The sequence below is a fragment of the Propithecus coquereli genome, unplaced genomic scaffold, assembly GCF_000956105.1.
Source record: "Propithecus coquereli isolate 6110/MARCELLA unplaced genomic scaffold, Pcoq_1.0 Scaffold785, whole genome shotgun sequence".
In the NCBI taxonomy this organism is placed as follows: domain Eukaryota; kingdom Metazoa; phylum Chordata; class Mammalia; order Primates; family Indriidae; genus Propithecus; species Propithecus coquereli.
The window spans coordinates 1,359,604-1,372,352 of NW_012154007.1; the positions used below are offsets into that span (position 1 = coordinate 1,359,604).

Genomic DNA, 12,749 nt, shown 5'->3' on the forward strand with positions numbered 1-12,749 from the left:
GGTATTTGCATACACAAAGAGTGCAATGCGCACCACCCGAAGGATGGACATATTTGAAACTCGGACTTGGAGGGGAGGGAGGGGGCAAGGGCAACATACGTAACCTAAACATCTGTACCCCCATAATATGCTGAAATAAAAAATAAATAAATAAATAACCTCTCCGTAGTGGCTCATTAGTGGTAACGAATGTAGCATGCTAATGTGAGCTGTTAACAACAGTGGACACCGGGTGGGGGCATGTAGGAACTCTCTGAAATTACCTTCTCAATTTTTCTGTAAATCTAAAATTGCACTAAAAAATCCGGTGGGGCAAAGGCAATATAAGGAACCGAAACATTTGCATCCCTGTAATACGCTGAAATAAAAATAAATAAATAAATGAATAAATGAACAGCCTATTGAATAAGCAAAAAGCTGACCCGGACTCCGTGACTGGGCCTGTGAGAAACAGGCCCACCCTCTTCAGCAGAGACGCCAAGAACTCGGAGCTCAAGCGGGACCGGAAACAGGAGGCTGACGCAGCAGAGAGGGAGGAGCGGGCTGGCCTCAGACCACAGCCCAGGGAGCCCCGCCACAGAGATGCCATTTGCGAGGAGACAGGGGACTCTGAGGGGCCCCTCTTTGACCGAAGAAACAGGGCACACACGTGAATTCCCCTAGGTTCCAAATCCGCACTGCCCGAGTGGGCCTCTCGTGGGAGACGTCTCTCTGCCACGCTTGCGGCCTTGGGTTTCACACTCGGTAGGGAGTTCCTTCCTTCCCCGAGCCTCTGCCGGCCTGCCCTCCTCCACGTGTCCAGGCGTCCCCTCCAGTCCTTGGTGGGCAGCAGCAGGACAAGCTAGGGCTGAGGGCACGATGGCTGCTGTGGCTGGGGGCCTGCCTGCTCCTAAGTCCCGCACTGCGCCTGGAGCTGGACAACCCCATGAGGAAGCTGGGAAGGCGAGCTTGACCTGGCGGGGTTCGAGTCACGTCCCGAGGTGTGAAGGCCCCCGCACCGCGCCCCCGGTCCGGCTGCTGAAGGAAGCCAGGCCCATGCCGCACCGGGCCCCTCTGGCTACAGCAGAGCAGCGAGTGTGGGACGTGGGGAGAGATGCCCTGAGCGCCACAGGGCTTCAACGCAAGCGTGTCCATTCCGGATGCTGATTCCTCGCCGCTGATTCAGTCATTACAGGGGGCGTGCATCCCTCCACTCTGGGGCATTCTTTACATATTATTGTTTGGGGGGTTCTGTGTGCACTCTGGTGAGCCTTGTCATTTGGCTCAATGCGAAATGAGAAATTAGGGAAGAGAGTGAAGTTTCAGCTTAGGGTACATCTTGACCTCAAAGTTAAATTAACTAATGCCCCATTTTGCCTCTTTCAGAACCTTCGAGGGTCAAAAGCTGACCTGCTCACAGTGCCTAGAGGATGATCTGTGTCTGCTGCCTCCTGCCATGCCCTGCAGAGGACAGACTCAGCCATCGAGCCGAGGAGCTCGAAGAGGAAACTTGGAGGGCTATTAGGGACAGTCTTCATTCCCCATCTGCAAGCTGCTAAAAAGGGCAAGGGCCTTCACTCACACCCCAGAGGGAGCCCCCCGGAGCCAAGGCTTGGGGTTTGTCACTCTCCACCCCTCCCTCCCCCAGGTAGCAGGCAGCACCGTCGCAGGTTTGCTCCAACGCCACCCAGTCACCCTCTGACACAGCAGCTCCCAGTCCCTGCTCGACTGCTGCCCATCCACCTATCACCTCCTGATGTTTATCTGTATTTTCTGCCCTTCAGCAACAGACAGCTTAATAAGCTCTGGGCTTCGTTCTGGCCCCTGCTGTATCCCCGAATTTTGGAACAGTGCTTGGCAGCTGGAGGTGCTTGGTTAAGTGTCTAGGATATGGATAAAGTCTGAAGCCTTAAATCCACATGGCCTCATGGATCAGGGAGTCTGACGCCTTCCTTCCTCCTCCCCATGGCCTGGCTGAGCCCACGTCTTCCTGGTGAAGCCCCCCTGGTCTCCTCAGGCAGAGCTGGAGCCCCCCATGCAGCATTCTGTCTGCTCCCCCTGCACCCCACACCCACCTTGCTAGAGATGCCCAGGAGCCTGTCTTCTCCCAAGAGCTGTGTGTTTCTGGAGGGTGTGGCCCACTCCAGACCCATCTCTGCATCACGTGCCCGGCAAATGGCCCTGGACACAGGCAATGCTCAGGAGACACTGGCTTCATGAGGGCTGGGAAGGGGCAGCGGCAGCCCTGACTGTCTCTTCTCAGCTCATGCCTGCATCACCACCCATCTCACCACCTTCCCTGACAGCACACGGACCAGAGCTGGCTCCCCTGCACCAAAATGCCAATGGCAACTCCAGGATCTCAGGATGAAGTCCGCCCCGACTCAGACCACAGCGATCAGGAAGGAATATCTCTCCAGAGAGATCTGTGCACCTCAGCGTCAACTCAATGTCCTAGACAGTCTTGTTTATGAAAAAACAAATAGCAAAACCAGCAAAGCAAAGACTTAAGAAGTCAATCTCATCTTCCCTCTTCCAAGGCTGACAGACCAGAATCAGAGTCCAGCACCCACCCCAGCAGTCCAGGCCCCACAGTCTGGCCAGTCTCCCTCTCCACCCTCCTGCCCACAGCTTCTCACCAGCCACAGGCCAACAACCCCGGATAGGTAACACGATGGCCCTGGCTGTCCCCTGCTTTCCCGGGTGACTGACCACACACCTAACCTCCAGCCTGTGACTCTCTCTGGGCAAAAGGGAGCCCTAGAAGAGGTTCCCAGAGCACCAAGCTCACTTCCTCCATGGAGCTCATCAGCGTTTGTCATTACATGCCTTTCCATGTCATTCTCTGATTAACAGCCATCTCCTCCACCTGACTATAAGCCCCAGGGGGCCAGGACCCTGCCTGTTTGGGTTCCCGAGTGTATTCCCAGCCCCCACCTGCTGGAGACTGAATAACCACATAACGTGCTCAGGCAGAGCGGTGAACAAGAAACCAGGAGTCACTGAGCAACTGCTGCCCGTTTCTGTGACATCTTTAAAGATGAGCCCAAGAACAAAACCATGGGGCTCAGTGGGTAGAACAGAGCCCAGAACTAAATGAAGGGAAAAAGGCACACCCTTGCCGTGAGCCAGGCACCCCTCCTCAGCTCCGAGTGACGTACAGTCATTGAGGCCTCACCCCATGGGGCGGGCACCATCACTGGCCCCTGTTCAGATGGGGACACCGAGGCACAGGGAGGTCCCGGAATGTGCTCAAGGTTATTAAGGTTATTAACGTGCTCAAGGTGATGTGCTCCCAGTGATCAAGTGGCAGAGCCAAGAGATGGCGACACGGAATTACACTCGAGCTGTCCACCATCGAGGCAAGTCCAACTCCTCTACTTACCAGACAAGGAAACACTGAGAGCCTCTAACACAGGAGAGACATGCAACCTCATGCCCCTCAAGGAAAGCGCAGAGTAGAGGTACAGGGAGGCACCACTGCGTCCTGGCAGGCTGACGCAGGTAACAAAGTCAACAGCCCCTCTGTCTACAGGGAGGGACTCTCACGCTCTGTGGATTTTAACTTGGTCAGCCTATATGACAACATCTACCCAAAAAATACACATTAGTGCAGCAATTCCACTTCGAAGAATTCGTGCTACAGACAACCTAGGACATGTGCATAAAGATGTGCGGGGAGGTACACCACGCCGTTGTCCAAGGCAGCGACAACTGGAAACAAACACGTCCCCATCAACAGGGGTGGAGCTTGAGGGGGGCACTGGTGGTCAAATGACGCTCTACGCCTTGGGGCAGGAGGCCGTGGAGCGCAGTGGTTAAGCGTGTGAGCTCTGGACTCAGACCGCCTGGGCGCACACCTCTTCTCCTGTGACCTTGGGCAAGTGGCTTCAACTCTCTAGGCTTTAGTTTCCTCATCTGTCAATAGTGCTTTGCTCAGAGGTTGCTTTTAGAATCAAACAGTCCTATGCATATTAAATTCTCAGAACATTCAGTAATCATTCATAGTATTGGAATATCAGGCAGCCACTTAGAAAAGCAAAGTAGCTCTGTGTATACTGATAAGAATTCGAACACCACAAAAGGCCATCCACGAAATCAAGTCTTGTCACATAGGCTGAATCCAATTATGATTGCCAGCTCTGGCTCTGCCACACGATCACCGGATAAACAGTCACTAAGGGAGGTGTAAAGTGGGAAAACGGAGCAAAACACTGTCAAGGCAGGCTATTATTCTGTATTTAAGAAAAGTGTGTGTATGTACAGCCACAATCTCCGAAGGGTAACGGGCCTTGGTAACAGACCATCTTTGGGGGTGACAAGCCACGGGGGATGAGAGGGAAACCTGATTTCATGGGATGGCCTTTGTGGTATTCTAATTCTCTGCAATGTTCATTACTTACTACTCAAAAATTAATTGAGTAATTTAAAGAGACAGAAAGAAAAAAGAAAACACTGGCGTTATCAGAGTCAGAGGCTACGCACGTCCCTTCACCAGGACAGAATGAGTCTCCAGGTTACTTTTGGCAATCTGTCTTTTGGCTGCTGTCTGTGGGCTGGTGCCAGACCAACAGTGGGGAGCCACAGCAGCGTGGCTCCCAGGGAAGGATCCCAAAAGTCTTCGAGAAAAGACCCCCAGGAAAGTTAGCCCTATCCCCGCCAGCACGCATGGACGTCCTGTTTGTGACTGGTGTCCACCTGGTTGATGTGGACTAACAGAAATGGCCCAGTGCTGGGGAGGGGCCGTGTGCTCTTCCCCTCTCTTTGTGCTCCCCCCATGTGCAGGAGCTCTGTGAGTGGAACTGACCCCCGACTGGGGGAAGGTGCCCTGCACCCAACGACCACAAGCAGGAGTTCCCTGCAGTCGGCCTAACTGCAGAGCTCACTACGCCTGCAGGCGAGCCACGTCCTGCAGCCCAGCTGTCGAAAGTAATAAAGCGATGCGTGATGGTTTGGCAGGAGGGGTCAGGTTGGAAGGCATGCCTGAGACGTATCTTATTAAATATTTCCCAGTTGTCTCAGAACTCAGGTGGAGGTGGAGATGGGAGCCCTTTATTAGCCCCCTGTACACTCCCAACAGTGGGGGCCATTCCTTTTGTTTCTAAGAGACACCTAAGAGGACAAATGAACTTCATGGTCTCCAAGGGGTGATGTGTGGCAGGTGAAACACTATGTTAGAGAGGACATCACGTCATCCCACGAAGGCTAAGTGGACCAGACGTTAATCATGGCACCGGCAAGGCGCCATGGCGGGGAGGGGCGGGTGCTGCCACAGCAATGCTTACTGCCCCTGGTGCTGTGTTACCGCACTGACTTCCCTGTGCGTGCGCCATCTCCCCGCAGATGGTGAGCGTGGGCTCCTTGCTTTTCCTGGCTTCCTCCCCAGGCCCCGGCCCACACAGTGCCTGGCGCTGAGGGGAGCTCAGCAGATACTCACTGAAACTGTGGAAGGTGTTTGTCAGACATAGATCTCCTCAAGAAAGCCTCACCTTGCTGGGAACATGACAGCGAGAGTTGCCATGGTAACCAGAGAGCTGTGCCCTCTGCTCTGCTCTGCTCTTCAGAGACCCCTTCACACACCCCACAAACCCCGCTGTGGCTTGTCAGTGCTGCCCGGGAACCCACCGCCTCTCAGGGAACTCAGAAGCAAGAACAGGCTAAAGACAGGGCTGCTGCCACTCCGCTGGCTTCGGCAGCCAGAGTGCAGGGCCGCGCTCCCTCTAGACCATCGAACTGCGAGAAAATAAGTTTCTGTTGTTGTAAGCCACCAAGGTTGTGGTAATTTGTTAAAGTAGCCACAGAAAACTATTAAAAATACAATTAACTCCCTGACCCTCTCCCACTCGCTTGGAAACGCTCTCTGGGCCAGCTCTGGTCCTGTGCTCGGATGAGGCCGGCACTGTATCCCTGTTTTATAGATAAGGCAACAGGAGTCACCAATGTGGCAAGTGGCAGAGCTGGGACTCCAACCCAGCAGTCTGGCTGCTCAGCCCAAATTCTAACCACTGGGCTCTTCGCCTGGCATCAGCAGCCTCTGCACCTCCACCCGGGCCAGTGCGGCAGGAAGCCCCTCATCCAGGCACAAGGCCACCAGCCTCCAGTGGGCACTCCACGCTGCCCGGAAATGCTTCTGGGTTTCTCTAGAAAGCACTTCCCCACTCTGTCAAGACTGCTCCACACCTCTCTGCACTCCTACCCTCACTCCCCTGACGTCCTCACCTCGCACTTCGTTGAGAAGCATCAGACAGGTGTGTCCTATGCCCCCACCCCCCACCCATATACCTGCCTGCATCTGTGCAGACTCTCTGCCTTCTCTCTGCGATGGGTGAAGCCCCAGCTCCTGTCCAATATTTCCTCCCAGCAGATCTTGCTCTGCAAGGGTGGCCCGGCCACAGCCAGATGCCCCTGGAGGAACCCAGGCAACCTGTGAGACCACATCACATCTGCGAACATGCTGTGTTGTCATCTGGTTTGAGTAAAGCTGCACCTTCTCCTAATCTTTGCTACCAAAGTAACTTATCGCCTTGAAGTCTATCTGCTGGTGACTTTTCATTAAGCACAGCACTGTGTGGTGGCACCTACTATGTGCCAGGCACAGTTTGAGGCACTGGGGACAAATTGGTGAGCAAGACGGAACCTGCTGCCTAGGTGGGTGACACAGAATAAACAACGCTCATCACCCGCTCTCAGCTTAACGACCATCCCTTAGAGGGCCCTCCCCGAGGTTCTCCAGCAGAGCACCTTGTTCCTCTGTGGCTCTTGCCACGGTGTAGAGCTGCAGTCACCAGCGCACCTGTTGGCACTGCACTCGCCTGCACTCAGCGAGGACGGAAACCAAGACTCTTGGTCGCCGGTGTCCAGCTAGGGCTGCCACAGTGCTTGGCACAGAATGGCCCTCAGAAAGAACCTGCCTGAATAATCACTCAATTTATTACTTTTAAAAAAGTGCCTCACGCACGAATGAGCAACTCAATGAAAGAACGAATGAACAAAAGAACCCTGGGCAAGTTGTTTAATTTCCCTGGGTTTCAGGTTCTTAGAGACGTGGAACAAAATCATGTCTCTGCAGCATGTTTGTAAAGAATAAAAAGGATAGTAGTTATAAAAATATACCATATGGTTGGCACATAAAAAACTACTCGATACACATTGAAATACCTCAACTCAACAAATACTTGCTGAACATTTACTTTGTACAAAACACAATTTTGGGACTGTTTAGAGGCAATGTCGGTAGCAGCTAAAGAGAGTGATAAGCTTCTTCTAATAACAGAAGAAACACACAGGTCTGGGCTTTTTTTTTTATTATTATTTTCTTTGCCTCTCTGGTTAATCTAAGCTCAGTCTTTTAAAAAAGCTATTCTGTCAATAGAATAGTGGATTAAACACACTCAGGCCTGGGCCAAATCCATTACTACCTGTGTGACCTTAGGCAAAAACCAATCAACTTCTCTGAACCTCAGCTTCCTGGTCTACAACATGAGAGCTGCTGTGAGAATTAAACAAGATCCCAGGCATGAGGCGCCCCGGCCCAAGCAAAGCCGGAGCCGACCTGCGCGGGCTCCATGCCCCCAGGAGCTCGGGGACCAGCCGTCCGCCCACCCCTCCTTCTCCAGCGAGGGCTGAGCCGCCTCCATTGTCACCACAGTCCAGGAACCGACAAAAATCGCAGAAGACGTTCCTTCCTCAAATCCGCCCGAAAGAGGCAGGCTGTAAACGAGCAAGCCAAGGAGATGCTCTTCGTCAAAAACAAATCCTCGAGACAAAGCAAAGTGACGGCTCTGAGGGATCTTGAAAGGAGGTGACAATCAAGTCACCTAATGGCATATTTAGAACCCCAGCTAAACCTCACGTAAGAAATACAAACAGGATAAACGATTTGCTAGAGAAAAATGCTATTTTTAGTGGAGAGTATCACAGATTTCCATGCATACTAAGCCCCTGGCATTCTGAGTGACATTTTCTTTCTGGGAGCTCCTAAGCATGACTATAAGTCAAGATGGAAAAGTAATTGACAATGATAGGATTAAAAAAAAAAAAGACCGGGTTCCTAAAACTATTGTCCAACCACAATGCTGAAAACAGAATCAGCGTTCAATAAATATGGAATGCCTGGATGAGGAGGGAGGGTGGGAAGCCGGCAGAGAGGAAGAGAGCCATGAACTTGGCCCCCGGGCTGAGCACTCCCAGGCCACGCTTGATAATCACGTTAAACGCTCTTCAGGCAAAATAAGACAGGCTCCAAGGAGAAACAATATAAAACGCCAGAGATACTGAGTGATGTGTGGGAATGAAGTCTTTGTAAACATCAATCTCCCTGTTTCACTCAAGCACTAGGAACAGCAAATTTCAGCAGCTGTTTATAATTTCATATAATGTAAGAATAAAGGAAGCCTGGGCCTCTTCGACTCCACTACTTTTTGAATCAAAAACAAAGACTAATTATGCTGGTCGGAAGGTTATAGACTACCACCTACTTGCAAATTAAATATCCAGGTGTTGGTTACACAAACAGAATCATGTTCACTCTGCTTTTCATCTTCATGCTTTGTAAGAAAACTTTCAGCTAGAAAACCCTTTGATAACTACCTGCTTATACCACTTAATATAACAGGTGACATTTATGGGTCTCTCACCACTGCCTGCCACCACCACCACCCTCCACCAGATGGGGGCCAAATTTTAATTTGTCATCCCTGGCATTCTGATTAGGGAAGTAATCTAAAACAAAGCATTGCATCTGAATGGCTGCACAAAGCCTACTTAACCAAGCACCCAGAAATAGGTGAACGAGGCCTGATTCTTTGCTCAGCCCTGCCCTACAAGGCTCCAGGCCTGGCTCTTCACGAGGTGCTCAGAGGAAGGAGCACCCTTTCAAGTAGGAAGACAGTCCCTCCCCACCGAGAACACTCACTGAGCTCACAAGACTCAGCCACAACAGAGCTTTCTCTCGGGCCAGTAAGCAGTCACTCCCGAAAAGGACAGGCAGAGCTGTTCCTGGCTCTCTCTGGGATCCACCTCTATACACCACAGGACACTGTACTCTGGGTCAAGGGAGACAGGATCAGGCAGCTGCTCAATTTTGCTTCAAGTACTCCCATGTTCAGCACTGTCTTCGGTGCCCGAGAAAGACCCAAGGAAGTGCTAATAGTCCTGAACAGAAGTCTCTTCAGTGTCTGCTAATCTGCACGGGCTCAGAGGCAACTGTTGCCATGAGGATGTTTTAGTGGTGGTTATGGTCTTCCCCTTTGAGAGATGGGGAATCTGAGGCTCAGGGAATTTTTGTAAGATACAATGTGCCCAAGACTAAATGGTGAGAAAGCTGAAGTCCTGTTCTTCACTCACCAGAGGTGTAACTATGAATAATCCTCTTAAAACCTAGCCGAGCCTCAGATTCTGCGGCCTTCAAACACTAAGAATGAGATGCATTACCAAAGAGCACTGCTGTGAGGACCAGATTAAATAAGGTGTGTGGAAAAGACTGCACATTTTTAAATGACACAAATATTAACGTAAGGTATTATATACAAAAATGAGGCACTGTAGTTTATCAGTATCATGATGACTCCAAATCCATAGAAATTCTTCCCCAGTGGGCGGTGAGCTATGCATCTCGAGTCTAGAACCAGAAAGTTTTCCTGTAAATGGAATCCAGCGTGAGGGGTTTCCATGTGGCCTCCTTATTAATAATCAGCAGTCTAACAAGAAAGCCAAGAAGCTAAAAATAAAAATAATCAGATATAAACAAGTAAGAATCTGATCTGGAAGAAATGAAGCCCCGCTTTGAATGATATCAACCTCTGATTGTATTAAAGTAATCCATAATTACATTCCTAGCTGCTTGAAAGAAGATAACATCACCCTAGTCCTCAAACTGTCTTTCAGTTTTCAAATACAATGTCTGGTACATAATGAAAAATATCCAGGCACATGAGGAGACAAAATAAGATCAAAAACTAAGAGAAACAACAGATAAAAGACACAGAATGGGGGTACAGATGAAAGTTTTCAGACAGAGACTGTAAAATAATTATGCTTAATGTGTTATCTGTTGAAAGGGAAGGAAAGGCCACGCTGATGAACCGCATCTAGCGATGGTCAGCCATCAGGCTGTGCCCCACGTACCTGACAGCAGAAATCTCGGCCAATGGAGCACCCTGATGAGGAGGCTGGACCCCGGAGCAGACGGCCTGCTTTGAAACCTCACTCCATCATTTACTAGCGAGTGCCCCTGGGCACATTACTTAATCTCTCTCAAGTCCTCACCCCTAAGGTGGTAAGAACATCAATACCTACTAATACTTCACAGGGTTGTTAAGGGGATTACACGCGTTAGTTTTGGGAAGTTTTTAAATGGTGCCTGGCACTACGTTCTGTTGCACGTAGGCAGCACAACGTCAGTGTTCATTAAATAAATGAAACCAATTCAGCAAACAGCCGCATCACATGGTCTGGCTTCTCTCCAGCTGCTTGTTTTCTGTGTGCGACACCCCAATTCATACCTCAGCCACACTCAGCTACTCATGACTCACCAAATGTGTCACGCTTATTTCTCACCTTTGCACCTGCCCTTTCTTCCCTCCGTCTGAAAGCCTTTCCTTGATCAATGCCCTGGGAAAGCTCCTACACAAGCTTCAGAAATTAGTTAAATGTCACCTCCTCTGGGAAGCATTTCTGATTACCCTTCAGCAGTAATTACTTCCTCTTCTGTGCTAAGCCAGCCCCAATCTTCCCCTTAGCATGGTGCTCACCAAACTTCACGGTCACTTCTGTTTATGTGTCTCCCTTCCCGGCTAGATCAGCCTTCAAGCAGGAAGGATGTCTTACCACACATCTCTTTTCCTAGATGCCAAGCACTGTGTTCAGTGCACAGGGGCTGTTCTATTAGACCACTCAGGGACAGATGAATAAATGGCTGAACGAACGAGTGAGATGCACTCAGTGTCCGTTCTCATGCCATAGTGGTTAAAACACTGGTCACGTCCACGAAGTGGAACGGGATTCAGAATTCTTACTCTTCCAAGGCTTGCAGCATGCTCCCAGCGTCCTCGGAGGACAGAATGTCTACCATCTGGTCGTTAAGGGAAAGGTCCTCATTCACGCCATCCGCCGAGGTGGACAGCAAGGGCTCCACCTTGCTCTCGCGAAGTCCGACCTTCAGGAAAATTGCAGAAACAACAACTGAGTGTGTGTTCTTGTGAATGCCTCGTGCCGGGAAAGTCAGGAGGCGAGGCAGGGGAGCCTCAGTCAGAGAAGCTGACCGGCCCCACCACAGGTGACTAGATGAACTCAGAAGAACCAACGCACTTCCCTGAGCCTCCATTTTCTCACCAAAGAAATGGGTTTATAATTCCAGTAGCTCTGCACAGGGATGTTGCGTGGATAAAATGAAGCGATGGATGAATACAGGCCTTTTCGACCTGTAAAGACCTATTAAAACATTTCACTATCTTAATCACCACTGTCATCATCATCAAGCAGGGGAATACTCCCAGGTGTGGTGGGCCTCAACATCACGGATCTGGCTGGCTGCTAGTCAGAGCACAGAAAGTGAGCTGGACTGTGAGCTGGAAGTGACAATCGAGATAATCATGCCCAACCCTCTGATTGGATAGCCAATATATCTCTTTTGTTCCCCAATATCATTAACTCTGCAGCAGTGGGTGACAGCTGCAGCTAACATATAAGAATTCCTGTCCCACGGCCAGGCATTGTTCTGGGTGCTCTCTACACACTGTGCTGTGAAACTGTCACAGAGACAAAATAAGTGTCGGTGCCCCCACTGCACGAAGCGGGAGTCTGTGCTCGGAGAGGTGTGCAGTGACGTTACTGCAGGGCACACAGCCCACAAAGAGCAGGCTGGTGTCTGACCCCGATCCAAGCCCGCCTGCCGGTTTACAGCGCGTTGTCTTATTGGTCACCATGCCGGCAAAAATAAAGAAAAGAAAGGTTCATTCTGTGATGCTAGGAGAAAAATACTGCCAGGGTCTTCAGGCCTTAAATCAAATTCACACTCTGCTTCCCTCTGCACAGCTGTGAGGATCTGCCTTAATCTCTGGGAAACGAATCCTGCTCTCCCATCAAAGCAGCAGGGTGCGTTCCGTTCCTCTGATGGATGACAGCTTCCAGGGAATAAGCACAAGGTCTGATTAGATGGGCCGTTTCTCTTCTCCCACCTCTGCCTGTTAAGGAGCTTGTGGGCTGACCTCATTTCAAATGACAATCCTCGCCTCCAGGAAACCGGAACAAAGTGAACGATGGCCCCTCACCCAGGCTAGGGCGGGACTTCAGGCTCCAGAGACAGGGAGTCCTGGAAGCCAGGCCCCAGCCTATGCCTGGCCACTTTAAGCAAGTTGTTTGACTTCACGGACCTCAGTTTTTCTCCATATAAATAAGGTGAGGGAGGAAGATGATAGAAGTTCCTTCTGAGGTGTTGGACCTCTGGGTGACACCGAGTCACAGCAGTGCCCATTGCACCTTGTGCTCTGCCATGTCCCCTTGCCCTCACCACCGCAGTGCCCACCAGTCCAAGATCCACCAGCCAACACCCATGCGCCTTCCCTGAGGGTGTCTGCTGGCCTCCAGATGCCACGTCAGGGACATAATGCCACCTTCCTGCCTCCTGCCTCCTTGTCCTCAGCCATAACCAAAGGGATCCCAGCCCCTTCACGCCTCGGGTGTGATGACTCCACGGCTAGTTCTGTGCTGTCTCCAGAGCTCCTGGGCAGGACTAAGCTCCGGGGCCCATGTGGTCCTGGTGAGATCTCACC

At 51.0% G+C, this 12,749-nt stretch overlaps 1 protein-coding gene across 1 annotated transcript in view; it reads right to left on the minus strand.

Annotated features, from left to right (window-relative positions):
- EVC2 (Ellis van Creveld syndrome 2) overlaps window positions 1-12,749 on the minus strand; it is a 137,477-nt gene that overhangs the window by 84,999 nt on the left and 39,729 nt on the right. Inside the window, exon 9 of the mRNA XM_012662838.1 lies at window positions 10,995-11,134. Coding sequence (XP_012518292.1) covers window positions 10,995-11,134 — 140 coding nt within the window. The remainder of the gene's footprint in view (window positions 1-10,994; window positions 11,135-12,749) is intronic.